Source organism: Lucilia sericata, unplaced genomic scaffold (genome assembly GCF_015586225.1).
Source record: "Lucilia sericata isolate MDLA Ls3-8-SP2 unplaced genomic scaffold, ASM1558622v1 Contig000104F_arrow, whole genome shotgun sequence".
NCBI classification, from domain to species: Eukaryota; Metazoa; Arthropoda; class Insecta; order Diptera; family Calliphoridae; genus Lucilia; species Lucilia sericata.
This window is the reverse complement of record NW_023994136.1, coordinates 248989-265269: the sequence shown is the minus strand read 5'-3', so window position 1 is coordinate 265269 and position 16281 is coordinate 248989. Positions and strand designations below refer to the sequence as shown.

The 16281-nt window shown below is 27.3% G+C and overlaps 2 protein-coding genes across 4 annotated transcripts; one reads left to right on the top strand and one right to left on the bottom strand.

The window, feature by feature from the left end:
• The first annotated feature begins 1253 nt into the window (after positions 1-1253).
• On the top strand, positions 1254-14034 carry LOC119600091 (GTP cyclohydrolase 1). 3 transcript variants are annotated; one of them, XM_037950147.1, is made up of 6 exons: positions 1388-1402; positions 1560-1907; positions 10157-10366; positions 12533-12698; positions 12931-13047; positions 13115-14034. In XM_037950147.1, the coding sequence occupies exons 2-6, from the start codon at positions 1622-1624 to the stop codon at positions 13242-13244; spliced, it is 909 nt and encodes a 302-aa protein (XP_037806075.1). In that variant the 5' UTR covers positions 1388-1402; positions 1560-1621; the 3' UTR covers positions 13245-14034. The 3 variants fall into 3 exon arrangements, with proteins under 3 accessions (XP_037806074.1, XP_037806075.1, XP_037806073.1); XM_037950146.1 differs by having other exon boundaries at positions 1254-1907; XM_037950145.1 differs by lacking the exons at positions 1388-1402; positions 1560-1907 and adding an exon at positions 8455-9166.
• On the bottom strand, positions 4408-7151 carry LOC119600096. The gene is made up of 3 exons (XM_037950155.1): positions 6114-7151; positions 4986-5951; positions 4408-4817 (listed from the first exon to the last, which is right to left on the bottom strand). The coding sequence occupies exons 1-3, from the start codon at positions 7068-7070 to the stop codon at positions 4569-4571; spliced, it is 2172 nt and encodes a 723-aa protein (XP_037806083.1). The 5' UTR covers positions 7071-7151; the 3' UTR covers positions 4408-4568.
• Positions 14035-16281: the final 2247 nt, after the last annotated feature.

Here is a 16281-nt window from a genome sequence, read left to right as displayed (position 1 = left end):
CTTGATTTGTTTTAAAGTTATTAAAAAAATAGTAAAATGTCATCAAATTTTCTCGAAACGACTTTTTTTGGATAATGCCAGTCTTGTAGTAAATGAGCGGTATACACTTTGATCAAATCACACTAAAGCATATCGATTGTCCCAATCGAGATTAACGCGTAATCATGATGAAACTGGATTTATAAAATAATTATATCACATTTTTGTTTGGTTTCAATAAAGCTTCCGCCTGCTTTCATGATAATTTTAACCGAGCCAGATGTTAATCTTTTTTTCTGTTTAAGAGTAAAATATAATTATAAAATTAAGTTAATTATCAATTGTAAATATTTAAATACAATCGATTTATTAAGTGAATGGAAAATTTAAACAACATCTGATCTGCTGACAGTAAAAAATAACGATCAGTTCAATCATAAATGTTTAAGTTAAAACTCATTTTAAGTTAAACACATCTTGGCTGGTGTTCATTTTCAATGTAACTAAACTACATGATAAATTTCAAAGAAAGCGTTTAAAAGGGGATTTCCCTTGTATGAATAATAAATAAATCCATATGAATCACATTTCCGAATCATAGGTACGATAAGAAACTTTGCGTCGTTTATCCAATGTTAGCAAACGAGTCAAAAGAGTTATATGTAGCAACACACAAACAAAATTCTCTAAACCAATTAAATGGAAAAAAGTTTTAAACTAGATTAACAACAAAACAAGTATATACCTATGTAGTAAAGAACTTAAACTTGAAACGGAAATTTAATAAAGTGGTTTAAACCATTCAATTTGTTAATGTATAGAGCATGAGTATGTGCGGATGTATGTATGCTTAAAGCTTACTCTCAAAAAGCTTTAGATAATTTTCGTTACAAGTGGTTTAGAGAGAATGCGAATACGAACAAAAAAGTTCCTTTGTAATCCTAGAGAATTAAAACTATAACGGGAAACTTATATGATGATGGTGGTTGAAATACTAGAAAATATATGTATGTATATTGTTTTCAAAGAAAAAGACAAATAAACAATATAACATATCAACAAATACTCAACATTAAGTGTTTATTTAGCATCTAATTACTGTGAACTAACATTAACAGAGTGTATTTGCAAATACTTTTTTCGATTGAAGACAAATCGTACAAGTTTTGTGTAGTGTTGTTACAACAAACAAAACAAAATAAAAAAGAACTTTTAAACTTGAGTGTTTAATGGCAAATCAAAAAATCAAAATAAAAGGTCGCAAATAAATGAGAAACTGTTTAGTCGTTGATTGTCGGTTAAAGGAAAGTGAAATAAAAGCGAACAATAATAAACCAAACATTAATAAATAATTCATTAAATTTACAAAAGTGAACGTTCTGGACAACAACAGCAACAAAAATACATAATAATTATAATAATAGTAAAAAATAATAGCAAGTTTTTTTTAGAAAAAGATCCAGACGTTTGTTAATTTATACAAAAACACAACTACATACCCACACTTGCACTATTCGTATTAATTACTAAAGCCACAAGTGTTACTTACAATCTATTTATTTTCTATAATATTTATTTAGTTTTATCGAATTCCTTCGTTTTGTTTTAACTACCTAACTATAGTTATTAACTTTCAAATAAAATGAAACAATTAACAAGTGAAACACAGAATATTGGAAAAAATAACGTTTCCATGGCACACAATGGCCATAATCAGCATCAAACGAGCGAGAATGGGGTATCCAATCAGAAACATCTAATGCAATTTAACACCAACAACAGCAGCGAGTGTAACACAAATGGTAGCAATGCCATCACCAGCACCTCCACAACCACCGCCACCGCCACCAAATCTGGCCTTCACTTGAGTTTTGTGGCCAATGCAAATGAGAGTATTGGTAGTGTAAATTGTAAACAATGTCAAATCGGTAAGTACATATTTTTTGTTCATTTATGTCTGTATATTAGCATATACATACATACATATGTATGTTTGCACAAAATTAAAACATACATACAAATGTAGGGTATAACTTTTTGCAAATATCAAAAATACCATAACAAGACCTTGTAGAGCGTCAACATACACACATACATATATATATATTATTCTTTCGCGATCTTGGAAAAAGTTCCCGCACCAAAAGCGATGAAGTTTTGTATAAATACCTATTACTTTTTCTAAATGAGAAAAATTAAAATTTTACGCTAAGGGACTGCATTTTTCTGATTTCAAAACCATAAAATGTACATGTATACATATGTATGTATTTATATATTACATATATACATTGTATATGTACAGCAGCTATTTTGGCTAATTAATTTAAAAGTGAATTATTATTAAGTTTAATTGTTAGTAGAACTTCGATATTTGTTTAATTTGTTCGAAATGTGTTAATTTTTAGAGGTTACTACATTTTTCTATATAGCATGCAACAATCCTTGAGGTTGGTTATAAACACCAATGAACTTTTTATTTCGGTTAACAACTTTGAAAGTCAAGGCAATTGAAATTCACATTCACATTTATTACGGTAATTATAAGAAATACATATGTACATACATATGTATGTGAATGTATGTATATATAGTTTAAAATTTGCAAATCTATTATTAATAATTTTTATAATAATAACACAATACAATTATATTTACCCTCATTTCACAAAAAAAAAACTTTCAAAAGCAAATGTTCAGCAAGAAAACGCATTCATCAAATTTTCATTTAAAAAAATATAAAAAAATAATCAATCTCTAAATATTCTAGTTTTCGACTGATGAAATTGCGTCAGAAGTAAAATGAATGTTATGATCTACCGTTACATAAGAGAAAAAATCATTTACCGCAAACTTGTGTTTATTGAACTATTTTAATATTTATTTCTAGCATACAATGTGTATAGGTACATATTTTCAAAATTTGTATGATGAAATCTTAACAACAATTTTCATTAAAACTGGAAACATAAACCTCAGTAATTCGTGCGAATCTTTTGTCAATAAAAGCCACAAAAATATATGAAATTTAAGACGTTTTATTTTTTTTTAATTTTACAAATGAAATCGTCCAACAAACTTGATATTAAATTAATTTAAAAAATAATGTTGCATTCTTTTCTAACAACAACAATAACATAATCTGAGTTTTTGACATTGACTTTGGAATTTCAGTTTTAATTACAGACCTACAGTTAAACAAATTATTTTTTACGGTTTATATGCGTTCATAAAACTATGTCTTAAAAACATATGTTTTTAAATACCAAAATCCATGCACACATATCTACATACATACATACATATGTATGTAACTACAAACATACACTCGTATATATGCAAGTACATTTAAACACGTTAAAACTTATCTACACATTTTATGTACTTGTAATTATTTATTTATTTCATTTTATAATAAATTATTATGGATGAATGATTGCATTATACACTTGCCTTCTTTCGAACAAACCAAAGTCAAACCCTCAAATAATCATCTAATCATTATTTTTATGGATTTTAAAAGAATTAAACAGTAAAACAGACACATGAACTACTTTAAGTAAATATGTAAGTATGTATGTGTGTATGTAAGTATGTATGTATTAAAAAAATAAAAACTAAGCCATACTTACGCCGGACATAAAATATCGAAGGCTATTTAGACTATGTACATATACAAAAAAAAAATCGCTCATTATCTAGGAATTACTTACCTCAGATTTGTTTAATTAGTGACAAAATCATAGCATGTAAGCAATACATAAACACATTAATTCGAATGTTCATATGTATACATACATGCATACATTGTATCCTATTTTTTTAATTATTATAGGCCTTAAAGCATTTTATGTTAAAACCGTTAATTTAAGTTGTTTAACGGACTGTTTAAAATGTCGTGCATGTCACAATTTAGAATAGTTTAACAAATATTGTAGGTACACACTATAATATGATAAGAAATACTTATGATGAACACAGAAATTTCACAGATTATATAGTGATAAAACGCAAAACCTTAAATATCTCAAACAAAAAATAAAGAATTATTTACGCTATAAATTAAATCATTCATCTAACAGACAACTAAAACTATATATGAATACTATAAACATAGCTTTCGCTTCCTGATAACCTTTAGAATGACCCAAGATTTGATTTTTCATTTTAAATTCTAACAATAATATATGCTACGATATTTATTCGTCATTCCAAGAGCATTTAAATAAAAACTTTATCATCCTTATGTATGTATGTATTAAATGAATATGTTTACACTACACATACATAGTATGTATGTAATTATTACATTTATGTAATTATTTTTCGAAGCCAATGAAATCAACATTGTCAGATAGATTTTCTAATTAATTTATATACATACATATGACGACAATCATGTTGTGATAATAAGTAGACATACTTACATATATATATTCACACATAATTTCTATATACTACAAAAACTACTTCAAAATTTATTATTAAATAAATACAAAACATAAATAGGGTTTCATTCAATTAAATAGATACAAACAAACATATTTAATTTAACAAGAATTGGAGTGAAAATATAAATGTGGGATGTCTTAAAAAGGATCCAGGCATTTATTTTGTTGACGAACATTTCTAGCAACTTTATAGTTGCGATAGTCTGACGATTTCCACAAACGTAAATGCTGAATGTCTCGAAGTCTTGATGGCATGTAGGCAAAAAAGGTTTTACGTGGAGGCCCATTAGAACAAATGTATCCGCGCATAGCAAACCAGAAAACGCGAGTATGTTCCAAAAATGATGAATCCAAATTATGGTAGTATTTATTCTTAATGTGTTGCACCTAAAGGAAAACCATTTATATATGAATATACATATGTATGTATATGAATTTAAGTGTATAATACTTAGATTTTAATTAGATAATTAAATATGAAATGAATGAAATGTGTTGTGTTGCATTTTCCCGTTTTTTACTAGACGTTATCTAATTCAATACATACATATGTACCTTTCTATCCAAATACTTTCGGCAATTGTAGTTGAGAAAAAGATTATTACCAATGTGTTTGGCATTCGGTATGGAGAGTTCTAAATTGTTTTTAACTACAGCTCGAAATATTTTACACGACATTCGATATGATTTGGCTCTTTCCCGTGGTGTATACTCCTTGCCAAACCGACGTGCTATCCATTCTCGTAGCATTGGTATCTTATGTGCATCCGGCAATTGAGCCCATACAAACTTTGGATTTTTGCGTAAGTATTGAAAGGCGTCAAATAACATTTGATCCATCAGCAAGTAATTTTCTGCGTTGTAATTGGCTAAAGTGGGATATTGGTTGAGGGGCTTTAGTTTTTCTGCCGTTTGTGCTTCAATCGTTTCCCTTATCTTGTCTTCATAATTTCTTACTTCATTTTCAAACATATTTTTAGCGCATTTTTGGACCGCCTCGTCATATTTAAGACTCGACTGGTTTGACAAATTTGAAGTATTTTTGTCCATGGCTGCAAGAAAAAATTTCTTTATACCGCTCTTGTTATCGTCTTTGTATTTTGAAACAAATATTTTTTCATAATCAAATTTAAAGGGCTTGTGCATCATAGGCCGATTAAAAACTATATCGGAAGGCATAGAAGTATCGCTGATATTATCACATTCAAAATTATTCACTTCATTTATTTTTGTAGTACTTAAATTACCACCCCGTTTAGAATTTAGGTTTGTTGACTCATTGTATATATTCTTGCGAATATTTCCGCATTTTTTCATATGCATGTCATGAATCTTGTTGTTTCTACTGTTCAGATTATTTATTTTGTTGTTTTTTTCCACTGCTCTAAACTTAATTTTATCATCTATTATATTCATATTACTTTTACAACAACCACAGTAATTGTCTGCCAGGATGACATCGAATATTTTACAATCACTGGTAATGGTTTTCAGTGATGCTTCCTTTTGTGACGCATGCCGCTTATTTTGCGTGTTGAATTTGCACAGTTGCAGTTGCACATCATTATCCAGTAGTTCGATAATTTTTTATTCTGGTCCTTAAAAAATTGTAAGAAAAAAAAAACATGTGTGAGAATATTTGTACATATATCGTCATTACAAGTATGTGGTATATATTCTTACATTTTTACCCTCATTAGATTTAAAGTAAGATTTTAAGCACTCGTCTCTTGTTCTAACTTTAAGTTCATGTTCTAAATTGGTTTGAGTTATTTTAGTAGTCTTGTGGTAATCACACAATACATCAATTGTTTTGGACCTTGCACAGGCCTCTTTAAAGTTATAGAATATATTTCTAATGGTTTCACGTATAATTGAGTAAACAATGCGTTTGCCTGGATTAAAGTGGTAATCCGCATACCAACGATTTGATTCATTTTGGACTATATGATTAATATTGCTGTAGCGACTGTACATATTAAAGTTAACTTTGAAATTAGGTATCTCTAACAGCAATCGTTTGCCATATTGTTGAGGTCGAGGGTATTCTTCAAAATACGGCAAAACGTATTTGGTCGAAATTCTTTCTTTTTTTCTATTGGTAAAGGATTTCTTAAGCGCTTCACGTTTTAAACCAGCTTTCTTCATTTCAATTCTTGATGTATGACCACTTGGAAGAATTTTATCCAATTCCCGGAGTGTTGTTATCATGTCCAGGTGACATATAGCTGAACAGATTAATTGTTCGTTAACACTATATGAGTTGGGATCGTGTTTAGGGGTTTTGTAATGCATTTCCATGAGAAACCATAGAAAAACTAAATCATTGCCACGACTTAGACGCATTAAACACATAATTTGTTTTGATGTTATTATAGGTTCTAGCCCTATTAAATTTAGACATGATCGTACACGATGTGTTGTACTTTGTTCTGCATCGTCTCGCAAAGCATTGAGAAGCCTGTCGGCTCCTTGGATATGATAATGTGATGTCCCTCGAAACCATGGCGCAACATCTTTTTGCGTAAGATATTGCGTTATAATTTTACTTCCAGTAGTTTGCTTATTTCCCCCAATATAATCTTTTTGTTTTAATATGACTTTATCATCATTTTTAGAAGATAGCCTTCTAATATCCATTATCAAATTACAATGAATTTTAATCCTGATCCCGATAAATTATAAAATGAAATATGTATTATTAATATTTTGTTGCACAAATTTAATATAAAATATTTTAAATATTATTATCAAAGTACATATAAAGAAATATGAAATTTTTTAATTTTAAATGATGTTAGGGATATCCAGAATATTATTAAAATGTACAATTGTTAGATATCTCAAAAAAACTTTAATTACTTACCGATTTTTCCTCCTTCACCTCTAAAATTTTTAAAATTATGATACGTTATTTTGCATTTTAGATGAAGTTATATAGTGTATATACAGTGGGTGACAAAACAATGAAAACTTTTCCTAACATTTCGGAAAAAACACAAAATCAAAAATTTATTTGAAATTTCTTTTTAAGTATTTCTAATTTACTTAAAGTAAAAAAAATCTATCAAAATACATAATTAATTTAATTTTGAAAAAATAAAATAAGATGAAAGTATTTGGTTATGGTACTGACAAAACAATAGAAACTTTGGTATTATCGTAACAAAAACGGTCTGAACTTGTAAGTTAGGCTGATGTCAGAGTGGGCGCTACAAGCAATGCGAAGCTTTGCGCTACAAACTTTTGCTTGTGTTTTCTCGCATCAAGCTTCGCTTTCACTCTGACATGACACAAACACAAGGAAAGGTTTGTAGCGCAAAGCTTCGCATTGCTTGTAGCGCTCACTCTGACATCAGCCTAAGTCAGAATATAGTTGGGTATCCTTTACTTTTTATTGCTGCTTGACATCGGTGATGGCTCCATCGTTTCCTTTTAAATTAAGTAACATTCTGTACCATAATACAATGAATATAAGCAACAAAATTAACGGTCTTAGAGGTTGTTATAGCCATATCCAACTGTATAATACCTATATATGTAATTAAAATATTTACATCAAACTACCAGGTGTTGTTATATCGTTAATAGATTATTGATGGCGAAATTTGCAATGAAGTACATATGTGTATACAAATATATACATATGTATGTATGTACATATATTTTAACTTCCACATTCATACTCATTGCTGACTTTTTTATTTAAGAGATAAGAGAAAGAGAGACTAATGGAGTTTATAAAAGCTTTAAGCTTTTAAAGTGACTTCAATGTTCTGCTAGCATCAATTCTTTATTTAATATTCTTTAAACACAAAATAACGGTTAACAATCAACAGTTTCTGAGAGCAGGGGTATTTTTAAGAGGATTTCACATAAAGCTTTAAAGCTTTTTCAATATTATGTGTGTTTGTGTGTGTTATACTGAGGATGATTTTAATTCTCAGTTTAAACTTCTTAAAAATGTGAATACATACATACATTTATAAATATGTAATATAAATGATTTGAATTTTTGTATACTTGTGTAGAAAATTTTAGTTGTTGAATACAATTCGTCGAGCGAAGACGGAGTAACGGTCACATCAGAAATTTAAAAAAATAATGTGTTAAAGAAAAACATTAACAAAAGTAAATGTGAATAATAAAGCTTGATGTTTTAACTTAAAGTCGACAATAATAAATATTTGTTTTACAACTATTATTTACTTGCTCATTTTAATAAATCCATTAACTATTTCTAAATTGGTATACATACCTATAAAAATTAAAGAAAAAACTATAAGAAATCAAACACAATCGAACAACAAATATTATTAAATCCACCATGAGTTTTACGCGACAGTTGTCTGAAATGAGTGCCAGTGAATTGAACGATGCCATCGATGATACCAATTTTCCACAAGCTCATGTCCTTTCACGTGGCCGTAACAATAGTGTTTGTTCAACAAGTAGCACTTCAGGCACTTCTTCTCTAATGGACCGCAATCTATCGCAGACCGATGATGTTGTAAGTGGAAATGCGAATGTTCCAACAAATGTTGCTTCAATTGTTGGCAGCAACAATAGTTCTGTCGCTGACAATAATGCTGTTGTCAGTGACATTCCAATAACCACTAAGACAAACAACACTAATCGGCCAAAACTGATTTTGAAAACAAATGGTATAAATAATGAAAATGAAACAATTAGATCGCCCATAACTCCAATGACACCAAGGACTTCTACAACACCAGGTAGTACATATTTTTAAATCTTTATCTTAAGTTTACAACTAAAATGTGTATGTTTAGACATACTATTAAAATAATAGTATTCAGCATTATATAATTTTTTACGTGAGCTAAGTGCACAAGTTTGTATGTGTGTATGTATGCATATTTTCAACAGATGCTCGGTGTTGTTTAATTTTATATAGTATACATAGATACATAGCATTTTAAAATGTATTCCTATATGAGATAGTTTAATTGAGACAAAGTCCGACTTGTTGATAACTTCGGGAAAATATCAAAATATATAAATATAAAGCCCTATTTCATGATAAGATGTACGTGTAAAGGTAGTATAGTATTTATGCCGATTTTTTTTTTATAAAAAATTATCAAAAATGTAAAAATATTGATTTATATGTGTTGACTGATTTACAGAAATTCAAATTTATTATATTTGTTTAACTATACACACATTAAAAATAAATAATTTTTAAATCCCTCTTTATACATATTAATTAAAAATGGTCTTATTAGCTTTACCACTTCCGTTTGTCTTAATAATAAAACTTATAAAAATAAACAATAACAAAAAAGCAATAAAAAAATGTTTGACTTACTACAACAATTTATAGTCAAAATAATCATCTCGTACTGCATCCGTCCAAATACAACGAAAATTTCGAATATTCCTATGTAAGTGCAATTTTTTTTTTAAACCGTTAACGTCGAAAAAGAAACTTGCAATAAAAAATGTTTTTCTTGTTTTTTTTTAATGGATTCTGTGTTGACTAATTAAGAGGAATAAAAAACATTGCTTAGAAAAAATTCATTATTTAATCTATAAAAATATAATAAAATTTGTGTTAACTGCGAGATGTCGATCTATGACCATCGATAAGTCCATACACATGTATATATGTATGTATGTGAACAGATTAATATTCTTTAGACCTAAAATAAAATGAAACTTTTCTATAACATTAATTAACATTTGCTGTTTTCTATTTCCAGGTCACGAAAACTGTACTTTCCACCATGATCTTGAATTAGATCACAAACCACCTACAAGAGAAGCTCTATTACCTGATATGGCCCGATCATATCGTTTACTTTTAGGTGGTTTGGGGGAAAATCCCGACCGTCAGGGTCTAATCAAAACACCCGAAAGGGCAGCGAAAGCAATGCTCTTTTTCACCAAAGGTTATGACCAAAGCTTAGAAGGTAATATTTCAGTTTAAATCTTATTAACAATATTGCAAAATTCAAAGAAAAATTAAGTGTACATTAATGAATCATTAAATTTAAAAACAAATAAATTTAAACTAGTTATTTGCGTTTTTACGTTCATAGATACTGGATAAAAACATGTATACAAAAATCCCCTTAAACTGTGAAAACTACTACACACGTATGTATTTAAAGTTGTGGTTTAAAAATAATCCACTAATATCGTTATGTACAGGTGGTTTCCCAAATTCAGGAAAAATATTAAACGTTTTGGGTTTTTTTAATTATATATTCTTGCATTTGCATGATGATTTCTTAGCTTTTGATATGTTAAAGTGTTAAACATTTTTAATGCATATTTACATATGTCGTTTAAGATAGAAATAAATTTACATTAATAAATTAATTAGTGGGTCTACTTCTGAAGAATTTTTTAAAACCAGTTTGTTGATTTGGGCCAAATGTTTATTCGTGTCCACTTATACTTTTGCAAAATGATCACTATTACTTTAAAAAGTCAAACTATAAGTAGAGTATTGTGCACATTATTGTGTACGGGCGTGACTTTTTATGTTTTTTTTTTTGAATTGCTCACGGTTTATTTTAAAATGAAAAAAATATAAATTTTGGACAAATTTGTCAAACTCTTTATTAAAAAAATAGTACGTAAGTTATGTTAGTTTTAATTTAGCTACAATTAAATAAAATATGTATGTAGTTACACAACATTTTTAACATTGGTAAAATCAACAAAAAAGAGCATGTTTCTGTTGTAACAGATACATATATAAGAACAAACAATTGAAAGGCATTTAAAAGCTTCGAAAGAATTAATTCCTTAATTATTTTTTTTTAATTGAATTGTCTAATCAATTCTTCAGAGTATTATTTCCGAAAATTGATTCTCAAAAGAATGTAACGTTGTTAAATTAATTTCCTGACGAATTATATCATATAGAATGCAAAATTCTTTCTGAATAATTAAATATTGTTTGCATTCAATCTGTTAGAAATTTAATTAAAAACGCATTATTTTATAATTAAAAAAACTTAAAAACAAAAGGACTAAACTTTCGAATTAATATTATTAGAATGATTTCAAGCAGAATTTAAAATGAAGTTGAATTAATTCTAAATAGAATTCACTCCTTCTAAGCTATGTATTCAGTTTTAATCAACAAGTATTTGGAATATTATTAGTATTTTTAATTGCTTACTTTATATACTGTACCAGACCGAAAAACCGGTTAAATATAAAAATTCATTAATTTGCCATTGAATGTCGCTTTATAAAAATTAAAATCATAATAAATGAAAGTAATTTGCCTTCCAATAATCAAAATTAAAACTAAATAAACGGGCAGGTGTTTTTAAGAAAAACAAACTTGAGTCTTAGAATACATTGAACTCGAGTACATACATAAATTCATATACATTGGTTTAGTTTATGAATTTGGGGACTGGATCTGCCACTCTCTAAAAAGGACGTTATTTTTATTTCTTCCCATTTCTATGTAATGATGGTTAATTTAAAGAATACTTTAATACGATATTGCAATCTCGACCTTAAAGAAATCATACACAACACTCATCCTACCATTACACAGTACATATTATGAACAACCAATTTTAATTTCATATTTAATTTATACTAGTGTTGTAGTAAATAGTGATACATACATATCGTCACCTAAAACGCAATTGGCCCTATCTAACATTTTTCAAGTTTTACAGGAGAAGCATAAAACTATTTAAATTGAAAAGTTTGTTTCTATCAACGCGATTTATTTGTAGTAAATAAACAAATTGTTTAATAGTGAAACCTATCATTTGTTATGATAGTTAACAGTGGATTATATAAAAATGGATAAATTTGACTTTTTACCTTTAATATTTAAGTGTTTTTGTAGATAGGGCCTTTTGTTTTTTGTCAATAAAATCGAATTTTTGGTGTAGACGTTTGTTTTGATGCAATACATTAGAATCAAAAATAAAATCGATTTTGGATTTTTGGTTAGTTAGGGCCGTTTGCGTTTCAGGTGACGATATGTAACGTAACGATGTTAAAAGTAATCCCGAAGTAAGCAAATTATAAATATGAATATAAATTGTTTGTGTATAATTGTAAGTCTTACATATTTTGTATAAATAATATTTCAGATGTGCTAAATGGTGCGGTGTTTGATGAAGATCATGATGAAATGGTTGTTGTTAAGGATATCGAAATGTTTTCTATGTGTGAACATCATTTAGTTCCCTTTTATGGTAAGGTGTCCATTGGTTACTTGCCTTGCAACAAAATTTTGGGACTAAGTAAACTGGCAAGGTAAGATTATATATTGTATATGGGCAATTTCATGTCAAGTGACCCAATTCAAAAAATCGATTTGGATAAAATTTGCACCCAATAGTACTAACCGTGGTTAAAATATCATCCAAATCGGAAGACATCGATTTTAAAAGTTGGGTCACTTGACACGAAATTGCACATATACATCTGTACACACATACAATTTTATTTCATTTCAAAATGCATATGTATAATTTTTTTTATTTAGAATTGTGGAAATCTTCTCTAGACGTCTACAGGTTCAAGAAAGGCTAACTAAACAAATAGCTGTTGCCGTAACACAAGCTGTTCAGCCAGCTGGTGTGGCAGTAGTTGTCGAAGGAGTGTAAGTGTTTTGATTTTATGCAACTGAAAGCTATATTAATTATGCCCAAAACTCTAATTCTCAACAGGCATATGTGTATGGTTATGCGAGGTGTACAAAAGATCAACAGTAAAACTGTGACATCTACCATGTTGGGAGTTTTCCGAGATGATCCAAAAACGCGAGAGGAATTTTTAAATTTAGTTAATAGCAAATAAAGCTTTAATTGAAAATAAGTTGACAGAATGACATTAATTGAACAAGTACTTTAAAAATCATGTAAAAACACGTATTTACACACACATATTTACAAAATATTAATAAGGCATATAAACAATAATATATACATATGTACATTAGGGCAATAACTTTTTGTAATTTTTTTCGCGATCGTTCCCCATCGAACGCGATGAAGTTTTATATAAATATCACTTTTTTTAAATGAGCAAAATTAATATTTTGAGTAACAATTTTGCAAGTTTTTTTACACTATCTTATAGAAAGGATTATTCTTTATAATAATGTTACAAAATTTTTAACAAATGGCGATTATATTGCTTTGTATGAAAGTTATTAAAATAATTTAATAAAACACGAAATTGCTTTCGTTGCCGGATGTTTTTTTCACCAAATTGACTTAAAAAATAGGTTTTTATTATCAGGATTGTATTGGCAGTAAAGCAGTACCGTGATATTACACCGCCCAAATATAGTTATACCTAATGTACATATACTTACTACTTGAATTTTATTATATGTATTTAGATATGTATAAATGCTTACATATATACACAACTTTAAATACATAGTATATACATACATATAATATTTCGCATGCATATATTTTCATATATACAATTGTACGTTTACGGAAAAAATCTTAAATAACTCCATATTCAGTATTTCGGACGGAAAGTATGAAAAGTACTTAAAAAATATTTAATAATTTAGTAATTTTCATACAAGTTTTGAAAATAAAATTTCCATTTGAGAAAGTGGGTACGGGGGTAAAATACATACATATACAAAAGCTTAATATAAATTTATAAAGAATATTTTTGGAAATACATACATTAAATACTATGTACATAAAAATACACATATATATATATATATATATACATATATATATATATATATATATATATATATATATATATATATATATATATATATATATATATATATATATATATATATATATATATATATACAAAATGATGTATAAATTTGAAAATACATGCATATGTAAATTATTAATTAAAATTAACGATTAGTAATTCATTATTTATTGTATAAAAACTGGGTCCAAACAAGCACTACTACATAGTATAATTATACAAAGTTAAATCTAATTTTATTGTTAAAAATCCATTATCTTTGGACTTTAAATAAAATATATGTAAATACTTACATAGCGCCACTTATTTTATTCCGGTTAATTTGTATGTAGCTTATTACTCGTAAATATTTTTGTTTCATTTTTAATATTCAGTTGTGAAATTAGTTACAGTTTTTTTTCTTGTAGGTGGCGATATGTGAAACGTAAATTTGAATACTCATTTTTTCTAGACTATTTAATGAATATTATTTATTTGTAGTAACTTATAGAAAATTTAAATTGTGCAAAAGTCCAGAGATGTCCATAAATATGTTTTAAGATAATATTGTTCTTTAAATTACTTTGTTTTATATTTGGTTTTTTGTTTAGTTTGATTGTTTTTTATTTATATGGTGACTGGGTATATTTAAGAGAAATAAATCTATTAATATGATGTTATTTTTATTTACTTAATACTGTATATGATTTTGTTATAGATATAACTAAAAACACAATTTATATAATGAGTGTTATTATTATTATTGTTATTTTAATAAATACAAACATAAGTTTATATTACAAATTGTCAAAAAATGTAAACGTTTTAGGGAATTTACAAAGAAACGAATTTTTTAAATTACAAAAAACTATATACTTTATTATACTCATTTGCTTCAACGAAGTGGATGCTTTTTCAAAAAAATCAAAATTTTAAAATTACATAAAAGCCGGAATTAAAACTGATGTCTTTAGTTTTTTTTCCACGATTTTTATGTATACCGCAAATGGCCTATAGTTTGTACAGGTAAAAATATATAAAATCAAAATTTATTAAATACTGATATTGCATATATATATAATATTTACATACATACTTATTTTTAAATAAATAATATATTCATATTTGTTGAAAACTTTGACGGTGGATCTTAACTTATTTATTATTACGTAAACAAATATAGGAACACAATTCTAGAGGTGTATTTTGAATAGAAATGTGACCGTGGCGTGATTTTTTCAAAAAAGGTTTGGAAAACGTTGGATTACGTATGGAGTTTTATTCATGATTTTTTAATATTAATATATTATTATTATAAATATAATATAATTTGAAAGGTAAGTAAAAAAGATATTGCGTATTTTCAGTGCAATTAGTTTTTATGATTACTTATTTTCGAGAAACATTATTTTAATACATACTTTGTAAACGTTTTTTTAATATAAATTGTATATATTATATATATTTTTGAACATTTCATATATTGCAGAGTTTAGGCCTATATGCTAAATATCAATACATGCGGCCTGTAAAAGGCTGTTTGTATATATTTAATAAACGAAATATATCTAGGTATATTATGGTTCTATAAATCGGCATAAAAATCGATTTTTAATATTTTGGCCTTAGAATGTCAATACATATAGATTTTTTATGGGAAAAAATTTATTGATTTATAAAGTTGTCTATTTAAATTTTTCATAAATAAAACAAAGCCAATTTTTTGTTACATTACGCTTAGAACATTGGCAAAAGTTTTGGCGTTAATTAAATATATATATGACCATCACTGCTTAAAATAAAATATGTATGTATGTACATATTTCCAGGGATGTTATTATAGATAAATATATTAGAATTAAAAATCTAGTTTTACGTTTTGGCGATTACGGCGCTTTTTTAGAAACTTGATGGACAACACTGCCCCAAACAAAAAAGCTGCCAATAATTTTCCTGAACAATATTATATATCTCTTTTTTAGCAGTGTTTTTAAAGATAGATGTTTGACCTTTGAATAAGTGTACGATTAATAGAAATAAATATTTTAATTTTAAAAAATTGTGTTATGAATGTCGTCATTAAAAAAAAAAAAAAAAAAAAAAAAATAGCAGCCGGCTCTGTACAGCTGTTAACGTTTTTATAGCAACGCCGTTA